The 13,659-nt window shown below is 37.2% G+C and overlaps 1 protein-coding gene across 1 annotated transcript in view; it reads right to left on the reverse strand.

Annotated features, from left to right (window-relative positions):
• Positions 1-2,520: 2,520 nt before the first annotated feature.
• Positions 2,521-13,659, reverse strand: part of PKHD1 (PKHD1 ciliary IPT domain containing fibrocystin/polyductin) — a 440,427-nt gene continuing 429,288 nt past the window's right edge. Inside the window, exon 66 of the mRNA XM_090282575.1 lies at positions 2,521-3,416. Within this exon, the coding sequence (XP_090138701.1) occupies positions 2,962-3,416 (455 nt within the window). The 3' untranslated portion in view covers positions 2,521-2,961. The remainder of the gene's footprint in view (positions 3,417-13,659) is intronic.

The raw sequence follows: 13,659 nt of genomic DNA on the forward strand, positions 1-13,659 counted from the left end.
TGCTGCAGCACACAACCACCATTAGATTGGCTCAGTCTTACTCTGAGAGACGTGTTCTGTTAAATTCTGGTACCTTCCCTGAACTCAATCCCTCAAACCCAAGAGATAGTGAAAATAGCCCTAGTTCCCTTCATTCTCCTTCTCTCAATTTTAATAACCATAACCATTTACATTTTTTTAACTCTCTAGAATTTTAGTTTGTTCTGAATGTCGGGGAAAAGGAGTACATCATACATAAAAATCAGAAATGGGAGACAGAAAGAGATCCTTTAAAATAACAAAAGAACATGATACTTTTCGATTATTTATTTGAATAAAGGGCTGTTACTATGATGAAATATTTGCTGAGTTACCCATATTAATGGTCTTAATAAGCTTAGTATTGGCTTATCGTGGTGCTTTATCTAATCAGCTCATCTCCAGACACAAACAAACCAAGAGCTGCTTCATTTGCTTCCAGCATTTACCCAATTTTTGAGAAGGAAAAAGAGGAAGGGCTTAACTATGGTTTGGGTGATTCTGGCCAGACTCTGAAATTGCATTCCACATGCTAGAGCCCTGCAATTACTCTAGATGTTTCTGGCTGATGTTCAAACCCAAAGAGTCAATTCTGAACACAGGGATCCCAGGCTTTGCTTGAATTAATAGGTTAATTGCAGTTGTTTCTAAACAGAGGCATAGAATCAAACTTGCCTTCCTGAAAGGCCAGTCTTATGGCACATCGGGATGGATAATAGTAAAACTTGGGAGAAAGGTTAAGAAGGAGTAGAAATAACAGAGCTGGTAGCTGACCCTTTGGGAAGAGTAAGATAGAACGCAGTCACGATTTATTTCCAGATTTCTGGTCTGAGTGCAGGGATGTGGTGTATTGTGTTAGGGAAAACATGAGAAGGAGTAGGCTTTAAGGCCATGTTAAGTCATAGTGGCTATGGGATTACCTAATGACAGCTAAATACATGGTATAGAACTAAGGAAAGAAATCTAGGTTGGAATTTGAAGTGGTGAAAGAAGTCACCAGAGTGAAAGGGAGAATGTATAGACAAAGCCTCAGTATGTAATGCTAAAACTGCTATCATTGCAAAATCCTCAAAAGCCTTAACTTCTGAAACATTTTTGTACAAAGAGATTACAGCTCTTCAAGGACCTAATATATACTCCAAAGTAAAGGCTGCAAACAAAATTACTTTATAGATTAGGACACTGCAAAAATGAGATAAAGAACAGATTAGAGCAAGGACTAATTAAACTAGAGAAGGCATAGTCTGCCTAAGGAATTCAAGTTACTTTTTCTGTTGTTGTTTTAAACACTCTTAGTGCCAAGCAGAGGGATTTACCCTTCAGACAGCTGTTCTGTACCTCCAGAATAAATGTCTAAGGACCAGTTGCCCATCAATGCCCTCCTTAAATACAGATAGTCGATTAAAATCTCTGAAAGTACATCTAATGTATCTCCCTTGGTACTCAGCACTGTGTCACAGAAAAGAATTACTATCTTTTTTGGGGGGCAGCTTGCAGCTTTGAGATGTCCATAGACACAGAAGCATGAACAAAGAGGCCAAGAAATTTCCTGGAAGCTCCTGGCAAGGTGAGACATGCTTTCCCGTGGATACCCTGCTGCTGATGACTTTTTGCCAGTATCTTCCATGGGGCTAATTCCAGGGCATCATTATTTAAAACCCTGCAGTAGAAGAGTGTGTTCTCCTTCCTCTGTTTTAATTCAAACATAGAAAAGGCCCTTAACCTTTCAGAGACTGGAAAATACTGGTTTATATTTAGGGAAAAAGTGGGAGGAAGTTCTTTCTGGAAATTCTCCTAAGCTCTACTGTTTTTGCTTTACTCCTTCGGAGCATGAGGCCTTCTGGATTCAGAGCCAAGAACAGTCAGGCTCCTTAATGTATCCTTTACTTTGAATACTGATGGGCTCTGTGCAAATGTACGAATTAGGTAAAATTGCCTTAACTTCCTTACCCAGCTTAACATCAGTTGATCCTCTACTCTGGTCTCCATTAGAGCCTCTAGTACAGCCTGCAAGGGCTGCGCATGATATAATCGCTTCCCCACCTCGTCCAGCCATCAGCTCTATGAAATATCTTCTCCAAAAACCATTTATCTGATAAATGAGTTAGCTGCTAATCCACTTGGCCACTTGGTTATCTCTGGTCTTCCTAAAATACATTTTTTTAAAAAAATTCCATTTGTAAATTTAACCCAGTTACAAATACAATAAACTATCTAGAAATAACTTTAGTTTATAGATAATTTCTTTCCCCAAACTTGCAATTTTTGTATTTTTGTCCTAAACTAAAATCTTAGCAAATCCCATAAGAATATCAATTTAAATACTATTAGTGCCAAGTAAAGGTGCAAACTTAATGTTTGCTTTACTGTGGGTTCCCCGATAATGATTCCATTTAAGCCATAAAATAAAATCAGCATGTAAAAAAAAAAAAAAAATCAGGAAGTTGTCTTGTAATTGAAAGGTAAGTTTTGATAGATCTCCTATCAAAATGCTTTGCTATGACACTGCAGAAATAATTGTAGCAGACTAAACCTTATCATGATCCCTTGATAAAAGAAGCCCAAAGAATTGGGGGTAGTCATCCTGAAGTAAGCTTAATAACAACCCCTACTGCTCTAAATAAGTGGTATACAGTTATTAAGGTGGCAAAATCAGGCTTAGTTAAAGACAAGTTAAAAAAATTAACAAATATTTGGGAATCTATTATTTGACTGGCATTGGACTAGGATCCATGATAAATACAAAACACATATCTGACGTTGTTCCAATCTACAAGCATTTCTATGACTGTCTTCTGCTTTAAAGGTTAAAGAAAAGAGATTTCAGAGTCCATATTCTCCCTTCTTAGGGTCCAAATAGGTCAGGCTTCATATGCCCTGCTCATTTTCCAGAAATATGTTGAACATTCTGACTTTCAGCCCAAATGCCCCCACACTCCTCAATCACAGCTGTTCGTGAATAGCTTCTGGATGCACCGAATGAAGGCAGAATGCCTCGTTGGCACCACAGGACAGTTTCTTCTTTGGGGAAAGCCCTGAGCTGCTACTGTCCTTGTCCAACCGACTCTGTTCTTGCAGTGGCTGCTTCGCTTGTCTGAGGTCTGGACAGAGCAGCAGCAACTGATCTTGGCCTGCTAGCTGGTATCTCAGCAACTCTTCTTGGGTCTCCTTCCAGTTCCCAGTCTCCTGCATGTACATTTGCTGAGCAGGACAGCTCATAACGCAGCTGTGCCCATGGGATGAGACCCTGGTAACACTGGGAGCAGATACAGCAGCCACCTCTTGGCTGCCACCCTCCTTTCGGACAGTACGGTTGCTAATCTTCCTTCTGGACACCCCGTTTACTGACTGGTGAGGGAGTTGGTCCAGCTTGCCCAGCATGATCTTCATCCTCATATCTACTGAGAAAAGAAGTTGGGGTAGAGATAAGTTTAGTTCTTAATCAGTTCATTACACATGTTGCATAGTTAGCATTCCTGAAAAAACATTGCCAAATAATTAAAGGTTGTTGAGTTTAATCAGATTATTGATTTCCAAATATTTTTGAAAATATATTTTTTCTAAAAAGAACCACTGTATCCCATGCCCAATCTATAATGAATGATAATTATCTAATCAAAGTTTGATAATCAATTCTTACCAGAGAAACACTTTTATGATGTTCATCAGTGAACAAGAATTTTTTATTGTAACCATGACGATGTAAATATGAAAACTAGACAACATTCTGGCCTTACCAAGTGGGTTAGCTAATAGTTATATTGAGAAATGTGAACTCTGAAAACAGTCTTATACTTTGGCATTATGCAAAATTTATAATTTTAATCTTTGATTTTATAAAAACATGAATATAAACCTCTGTAGAGCTAAAATAAATAAATATGTATCCATATGAGTGTGTACATATGTGATTATGTAATAGTACAAAGGATCACTGGACTGGAGTCGAAAAATTAGGATTTGAGCTTCCGTACCCCTGCCAAGTGGCTCTATGACTTTCATTTTGTCACTTAGCCTCTCTGGGCTTCAGTTGTATAATACTGTGGTTGCTTCTTAACAACTTACTAACATGTATTTTATTTTAACAGTCATGTTTTAATTATTGTTTTCCTCCTTGACATTTCATTTGTATATTATTTTCCTATTCAAGAGAATTAATATTCAACTAAGAACAACAGTACAACATTGGTATTGACTGATAAACAGATGATCTGGGCATATTTGTCCTTATCTATCTCAATTCTTTGAAGGAAACAATTATACCTTGAGCTTTTAAAAACCACTATTATGCCATATGTTAATGACTAACCTATCATGTTACTTGACTAATAAAGGATAATGAACTATAATTAAATAGAATTGTACTGATCCAATTGAGTGAAACCACCAGAACAGTTGTTTATGGTCCCTAGAAGCTAGATTACATAACAGCTAAGAATACAGGCTTGGAATCAAACAAGTTATCAGAACATGGAGGCAGCTATAATGCCCACCTGGACTTTTGGTATATGTATACTGATCAACCTGGCCCTGGACTTAGCTGTTCACAAAGGACATGCTGATGGACTGAACCCATTTCCAGGGTAATGGTAATGGACCTAGCCTGATATGTTAACTAACCTGGTGTTAGGGGGGAAGCAATGACCCACTGAATATATTGATAAGCAAACTCACCCTTACTGAAATGTGTGTTTGACAAGTATAAAAAAGGCACCTGCAGAAGTGCGGGTGGGACTCCTATGGGCCCACAAGGAGGACTGGGAGTCCCCATTCACCATTACCCAGTCCCTTACTCAGCATTCCCCTTACTCCTACGGGCACTTGAGTTGGTCTGGGAGTTGCTTCTCCCCTCCACCCCACTTCCCCCTTTTCCCTCAATAAACCCATTGCTGGATCCCACAGTGATCTCCAGATGATTTCTCAGAGCAAGGCTGCCCTGACACAAATGTAGTCAGATGTCCTGCTTGATGCCTTACTGACTGAATCGTCGGCAGCCGTCCGTCTTGAGAGACGATGGTGTAGCTTTTTAAGAGTCTATCTGCACCGCCGAGAATGGCTGTGCAGTCCAACTCGGGAGTGACACGGTATCTGTCTCCTCCCGTGTTGAATCGACATCTTGCGATGACGCTGGAGTGTCCTCTCCAGTGAAGCTGAAGCTACAGAGCCTGGGCAGGGTGATATGGAGGGTCTGCTGTTGCCCATGCAGCAGACGCCCCCTCTCTTCGCAGCTGAAGGGTCCAAGGGAAAGACGGAGTCAATACAGCTTGGTTTCAGGTGCGCCGCAGGAGTTGCCGGTGTTGACTACAACGTCAAACCGCCTTAGGGACTCCGGCTCCGGATTTTCTGTCGGGGTTTACTCCCTTAGCCTTTCCCCTGAAGAGGTATGCCGCAAGGCAGCGGAGGTTTTTTGGAGTCAGAGTTTTCCTTCTCTGATACTGACTGAATAAATGTGCGGTTTCCTCATCTGTAAAACAGTAGTAATGACAGCATCTACCTCATAGGATTGTTTGCAGGTTAAATGAAATGAGTCATGCAAAGCACTGCCCAGAGCCTGTGATATGGTAAGAACTGGATAAATAATAATAAGTTCCTAATGCTCATAGAGCACTTAACCCTGCTAGGCACTGTTCTCCATGCTTCAGTCATTTAATCCTCATAGCTACCTGCAATACTATGTTTTATAATAAAAAATCCTTTCCAGCACAGAGCTCTTAAAACCCTTGGAATTTCCTATCATGAAAGCAGTAAAGATACCTTTTGTTATGTTAACAAGGTGACTTTTGGACCCCACCTAGGATGGGGGCTGGTTGCCAGGAGAATCAACCATGAGATTACAGGGTGTGGATCCTCTCAGCTGAGTGACCAGATACATCTCCTTTAAAGTATTTTATATCTGTATAGTGCTTTAGTCTCTGGCTGCATCCTGCTTTAAACTCAAATGTTTTAATTCTGTCCCATAATTACCTAATTTTCCACCTGTAAGAATCATACTATCATACAACATATCTTAGTTCTGAAATATTATTTTCATCCTATCTTTTAAAACTCTCTGCCTTCTTTTATTCATCTCTCTAAATACTTCCTCTGGAGAGAATTTCCTAACTCGTGAGTTTTTAATTTTCATATTACATTGAATATTGAGGGATGTGTCAATTTATTTGTTATAAACAATTGGGTATTATAATTTAGTTTTAAAAGCAATTTTATTCAATTACAGTTTTTCTAACAAAATTTAAAAAATTCAAGAGTAGTATATGTTAATGAATATGTTAACATCCTAATCCCAATATGTGTTCTTTGAAGAGAGAAAGGCTAATATTAATTTAAGATAACACATCAATTATAGTAATTATCACATGTTGGGCACTAAGTTTATATACATATGAAGATGTTTATAAGATTATATATATAAAATCTTTATCCTTACAACAACCCTCTAAAGTAAGTGCTACTATTATCTCTCTTTTAGAAGGCAGCCCATTGAGATGCAGAGAGATTAAGTGATTTCCCAAGACTAAGTACAAAATAAAGTAGTGGCAGATCTTACCTACTTTACAGAATCTGTATTCTAAGCACCACATCATATTGTGTAAAGTTAAAGATAGCAATAGGGAGTTAAGAAGAGTGGTTGGGTACATGCATGGGAATATGGCATGAATGTGAATGTTATCTTTTATGTACTTTACAGTGAAAAACAAGTTGAGAATTAACCTAACCTCTGGAAGGGTAGGTGGTAATACCAACATTGACATTTCTCATCCTTGCTTTTCTCACAGCTCATCACCAAATTCATTAACTACTGTTTTTATACTAATGTAAATGACAGTTTTTTAGCCTGTGTATTAGGCTCATCACTCAGTTTACTGAGACTGGTCTTGGTTTGTATTAGAAGACAATAATTATGTTAATATCACACTATACAGCATGTTATTGGGGCAAAGTGTACTAATTTCCTAGTCAATTTAGTCTAACAATGAATGCACCTGAGGTGAGAAAAAGAGAAGGTAACAGTAATAATATAAATACGTGTATGCAATACATTTCGATTTAAAGCAGTAAAATGAGACAAAGTATCATGTTTCTATTGTTTCCATTAGGCATCAATTAATATTCTGCTAAACCCATGTGACTCATATCTTCTCTCTTCTTTTCCACAATCCTTTGTCTAGCATGTATCTGCATGGCCACCTAACTATGAGATTATTGTCTTGCTTAGATCTATGCGAACCTTCAGGTTATACTACTTTCCCTATGGGGTCTCAACTCCTAGAACTGTTCCTTGACAGCTCAAACTATGTTGATTTATGCCCCAATACTTGTTGACTAGAGTTTTCATTTGACTTGTGCAACTGCTTCTTATTGGTCACATTTCCTTGTATGACAGTCTTGTCTTCATCTTTGGATGCTGAGTTCCTTCAGGGAAGGGACTTTTTTTTGCCATCAACTTTGTCTTCCTATTATGCCCATTTCTATGCCAAGTACTGAGCTTGGTGTCATTTCCATAATTACTGCTCCCACCAGCAACAAAAGACATAATGCATAGAGATCAGCAAATAATCGAAGAACAAGAATAACTAATTGGCACACACAAAAACAAACTTAAGAAAAAAAGGCTTTGAATTTTTATTCTTTGGTAAAACCAATACTGCTTTATATAAGGGGAATCAAACACTATAAGTCACCTATTTTCAATCCATTGAAGATATTGCTGTCGTGTTTTTGAGAGCTCATCACTGGACATCTGTTACCCCATTCTTCAAATCTACATCTATTCACAAAAGACTAACACAGTGTAGCTTTCCTTTGCAGGTGTCAAAAACATTAAAAAATCTCCCATGAATTATTTACATGGTAGCTCCAATCATCAACATACCTGACAGCCTCCCTAGCCGAAATGAAAGCGCTCTGAGTAAAGGTGCCCAGAGAGGCCAACCGCCTCCCACTGTGAGGTTATAGACAGAACTAAGTCGGCACACATTATATGTCAGCGTCGACATCAGAAGGAATCAGATCCTTTGATCTTGGACCTCCATAGGAAGCTTAGATCTCAGACAAATTAGATAAAAAATGAATTTATAGCAGATATGTGTCCTAAGGCACTCAGCTGAATGTTTGGGTTTTAGGGAAGAAAGAATACTGAGTATTAAAACATATGACTCGGCACACCTCCTTTCCACCTCCATCTTTAATGGGTGAGTTCCCATTAAAACGGAAAGATGGCATTTCAAAATGCCCCTTCATGTCTCTCTGAGTCCCATGGTTTTGTTCAAGTTTTCAGAAGAATGGCATAAAATTTCGGAACATATATCCTGCGTTTATGAAAAGGGGGTGATTTGGGGGTGCATCCATGTTCACCCATCATCAACTATCTTAACCCTCTTTCATCTTCTAAAACTTTCTTGGGCAACAAATATATTCTGTGCCTCTGTCACTTCATTTATGTGGGTACTAGTTACTGGCTTATTTTGTAATGGAAACATTAACAATGGCTCTCCCGCCAGTCCCCACCTCACCCCCATTATTCATATTTTCCTAGCTCAGTTTCTGTATGCTGCGTTCAGTGTTGGATGACCTGGATTCAGTACAGAAGCCCAATATAATCACCTGCACCTGGAACCTAAAGACAATCTAAGGCAGAGAGATGAACCGCTAATCAACCAACATAAAGAATGTACTCCAACTTGGTTTCTCATTTGTCAGTAAGGGCAATAACATTGCCCAAATATTAAAGAAGGTATATGCAATAGTTAATAAATAATATTAAATTATTAATTAGCTATTGAGAAACATTCATTAATAAATAGCATACTATTACCTATTCCTTTTCTAGGTTATTTTTTCAAGTAAAAATTACCATTTATTTTTAATAACAAGTATATGACAAATCAGGAAGGTACAAAAATTTTTAAGATAGAAAAGGAAAAAATAGCTTTGGTCTTACATTATATCATAAATGATCTCTAGGAATGGAAGTGTTTTAGTAAACCTAATTTAAAGTCTACTTTTGTGTATCTTGTGAAGTGTGAAACTAGACTGATAAATATCCTAAACAGTCAAATTTACTAGCTTTATATATGGGCTAATGCGTCTGTTTTCTTTTCTTTTTTTCCTTGATTATTTATTATATTTCTAGATCTAATATTTATCGTGATATCTAATTGAAGTTATTTTCCTAATGTGCCCATATTTACATGAGTCAGTATCACTTTATCTTAAGAATAGTAACATAAATATGATCTCTCTGGTTGAGCTACCCTTTCCCACTGCTATAAAATATATTTCTTCCAAACAATTAGCTTTGTATCATCGTATATTCTCTGAAGATTATAGAATCATCTTATGCTATTCTACTCTGTATAAAATAATTGAAATTGTGATAAATCAAAGTTAATTAGAAACATGTATAATTCCCTATACCATGTATTCGTCTTCTTTTTGAGTTATACAATAAAATATAGTGTTTTTTATATGTATAATATATCTCTTGTTTTTTTTTCCAAGACACATGTTCCTTTTTTTCCCTTTTTTAAATTTTATTTTATTTGTTTATGCTATTACAGTTATTCCAATTTTCCCCCTTTGTCCTAATCTACCACCACCCCCTCCTACTTCCCCAGGCAATTCCACACTAGTGTCCATGTCTGTGGGCCATGCATATATGTTCTTTTGTTACTATATTTCCTACGACCATTCTGTAACAACAAATTTGTGCTTCTTAATCCCTTCACCTTCTCACCCATCCCCTGAAACCCTCCTCCCTCTGGCTACCATCAAAAGGTTCCCTGTATCTATGATTCTGTTTCTGTTCTGCTTGCTCGTTTGTTTTTTAGATTCAGTTGTTGATAGATATTTATTTATTGCCATTTTATAGTTCACATTTTTTATCTTCTTTTAAGAAGACCCTTTAATATTTTATATAATACTGGTTTGGTGGTGATAAATTCCTTTTGCTTTTTCTTGTCTGAGAAGCTCTTTGTCCTTCAATTCTAAAAAAATAGCTTGTTGAGTAGAGTATTTTTGGCTGTAGGTCCTTGCTTTTTATTACTTTCTTTTTCTTTTACTTTAAAAATTTTATTGTACTTTTTGTTGCATTACCATTTAACCCCCTTATATTTCCCTCCCCCCCAAGCCTTCAATCAATAGACTGTTGTCCATGTCCATGAGACCTTTTCCCTTCTAGCTCCATCCCTCTACCCCATGACCTGCCCACCCCCATAGCTGTCATCCTGCTATGAGTCTCTCTCTATTTTACTTGTTAGTTCATTTCATTAGATTTCACGTATGAGTGAAATCATATGGTATTTGATTTCTTTGACTGGCTTATTTTAGTTAGCATAATCTTCTCCAGGTACATTCATGCTCTCATAAAGGGTAAAATTTTCTTCATTTTTATAGCTCAGTGGTATTCCATTGTGTAAATATCCCATAGTTATTTTATCGACTCATCTACTGATGGACACTTGGGCTGCTTCCATATCTTGGCTATTATAAATAACTGCAATGAATATAGGGGTGCTTATGTTCTTTCGAATTAGTGTTCTGGGTTCCTTTGGATATATTCCCAGAATTGGGATCACTGGGTCAAAAGCCAGATCCATTTTTAATTTTTTGAGGTGTCTCCATATTGCTTTCTATAGTGGCTGCACCAGTCTGCATTCCCACCAACAGTACAAAATGGTCCCCCTTTCTCCACATCTTTGCCAGCATTTGTTATTTGTTAATTTATTGATGAGAGCCATTCTGACAGGTGTTATCTCATTGTGATTTTAATTTTCATTTCTCTGATGATTAGTGACATTGAACATCTTTTCATTTGTCTATGGCCACCTGTATGTCCTCTTTGGAGAACTGTCTATTCAGGTCCCTTGCCAATTGTTTTAATTGGATTATTTGTTTGTTGTTGGTGTTGAGTTTTGTAAGTTTTTAAAATAAATTTTGGATGCTAACCCCTTAACAACTGTACCAGCAAATATGTTCTCCCATTCTGTGGACTGTTTTGTTGTTGTTGTTGTTGTTGTTGCTGTTGATGGTTTCCTTTGCTCAGCAAAAACTTTTTAGTTTGATGTAGTCTCGTATGTTTATTTTTTCATTTGTTTCTCTTGCCTGGGGAGATATATCAGATAAATTCATGGCATTATAGGTCTATCTTTAAAAACAAGAAAAAGCTAAAATAAACCATCTAACTTTACACTTAAAAGAATTTGAAAACAAAAAACAAAAACAAGTAAATCCCAAAATGAATAGAAGAAAAGAAATAATAAAGATCAAAGCAGAAATAAGCAAAATAGAGTCTAAAAACAATGATACTTAAGATCAATGAATCCAAGAGCTGGTTCTTTGAAAAGATAGACAAGATTGGCAAACCTTTACCCAGAGTCATCAAGAAAAAAACAGAGAAGACTTAAATAAATAAATTCATAAATAAATGAGAAGTAACACCTGACACCAAAGAAATATAAAAGATTGTAAAAAAAAAAAAAAAGATGAACAACTTATATGCCAACAAATTGGACAACCAGGATGAAATGGATAAATTCCTAGGAAGAGCGTTCCCCAAAGATTCCATCAAGAAACTACTAGAAGCCCTGGCTGCTGCGGCTCAGTGGATTGAGCGTCGACCTGCGAGCCAAGTGTCACTGGTTCGATTCCCAGTCAGGGCAGATTACTAGGTTGCACGTCAGGTCCCCAGTTGGGGGCGCAAGTGAGAGGCAACCACACAGTGATGTTTCTCTCCCTCTCTTTCTTCTTTCCCCTCTCTAAAAATAAATAAACAAACAAATAAATAAAAATTAAAAAGAAGAAACTACTAGAACTTATAACAATGTAACAGAAAAGGAAATTAAGAAAATAACCTCAATCACAATTGCCACAAAAAGAATAAAATACCTAGGAACAAAATATCTGTCCAAGGATGTAAAAGACCTGTACTCAGGAAACTGTAAGACACTGAAGAAAGAAATTGAAGAAGATACAAATAAATGGACACACATACTGTGTTCATGGATGGAGAGAGTTAACATCATTAAAATGTCAATGCTACCCAAAGCAATCTATAGATTCAATGCTATTCCTATCAAGATTCCTATGACATATTTCACAGAACTAGAACAAATACTTCAGAAATTTATATGGAACCAAAAATGACCCCAAATAGCATCAGTGACCCTAAGAAAGAAGAACAAAATTTGAGGAATCATACTAGTTAGCAACCTATACTCTAATGCCATAGTAATCAAAACAGCTTGGTTCTGGCTCATAGATCAATAGAACAGAAGAGAAAGCCCAGAAATAAACCCACAGCTTAATAGTCAATTAATTAAATAGAGGAAGCAAGCATATACAATGGGCTAAATATAGTGTATTTAATAAATGGTGTTGGGAAAATTGGACAGATACATGCAGAAAAATAAAAGTAGACAACCTTTTTACACCAAACACAAGAATAAATTTAAAATGGATTAAAGGCTCAAATATTAGATCCAAAACCATAAAAATCCTAGAAAAACACAGGCAGTAAAATCTCAGACATTGCTCATAGCTCTTCATCACTTTGAATAATTCTTGCTAATTCCTTCCAGCTTACAAAGTTTCTGTTAAGAAATCAGCTGACGGTCTTTTGGGAGCTCCCTTGTAGGTAACTAACTGCATTTATTTTGCTGCTTTTAAGGTTCTCTTTTTGTCTTTAACCTTTGCCATTTTAATTATGATGTGTCTTGGTTTGGGCTTCTTTGAATCCATCTTGTTTGGGACTCTCTGTGCTTCCTGTACTTTTATGTCTATTTCCTTTACCTAGTTAGGGAAGTTTTCTGTCATTTTTTCAAATAGGTTTTCAATTTCTTGGTCTCTCTCTTCTCCTTCTGGCAACCCCCTGATGTGATTGTTGGTATGCTTGAAGTTGTCCCTGAGATTCCTTACAATATCTTCATTTTTTAAAATTCTTTTTTCTTTTGCTATTCTGATTGAGTGCTTGTGCCTCCTTATATTCTAAATTTCTGATTTTATTCTCAGCTTCATCCACTCTACTGTTGATTTCTAGTAAGTTGTTCTTTATTTTAGTGTAAACTTCATTTTTGACTGGATCTTTTTTATGCTGTTGAGGTTCTCATTAAGTTCACTGAGCATCCTTATAATAAGTGTTTTGAAGTCTAGATCTAGTAGATTGCTTGTCTCAATTTTGTTTAGCTCTTTTTCTGGAGTTTTGCTTCGTTCTGTCATTTGGGGCATGTTTCTTTGTCTCCTCATTTAAGCAGCCTCCCTGTGTTTGTTTCTATGTATTAGGTAGCTTCTATATCTCCCAGGCTTAGCAGAGTGACCTAATGTAGTAGGTGTCCTATAGGGTCCAGTACACAGCCTCCCATATCACCAAAGCTGGATACTCAAAGTGCACCCACTGTGTCGGATGTGTACAGACTCCTCTTGAAGTTGAACCTTAATTGCCATTGGCATGTCCAATGTCAGCCACTGCCTATGTTTTGCCCAGGGCCACCGAGCATAAGCAACAAAGTCATATGCAAATGGCCACTATTTATGCTGGTCTTGGAGATACTCAGGTAAGGCCAAGCTGTGAACCAAGACCAGCTGCTGCTAGTACCAGGCCTGGGGCAACTTAGGTATGGAGCTTGCTGAGATCAGATGCTCCTT

The sequence above is a fragment of the Furipterus horrens genome, unplaced genomic scaffold (genome assembly GCF_987537825.1).
Source record: "Furipterus horrens unplaced genomic scaffold, mFurHor1.1.pri manual_scaffold_6, whole genome shotgun sequence".
In the NCBI taxonomy this organism is placed as follows: Eukaryota; Metazoa; Chordata; class Mammalia; order Chiroptera; family Furipteridae; genus Furipterus; species Furipterus horrens.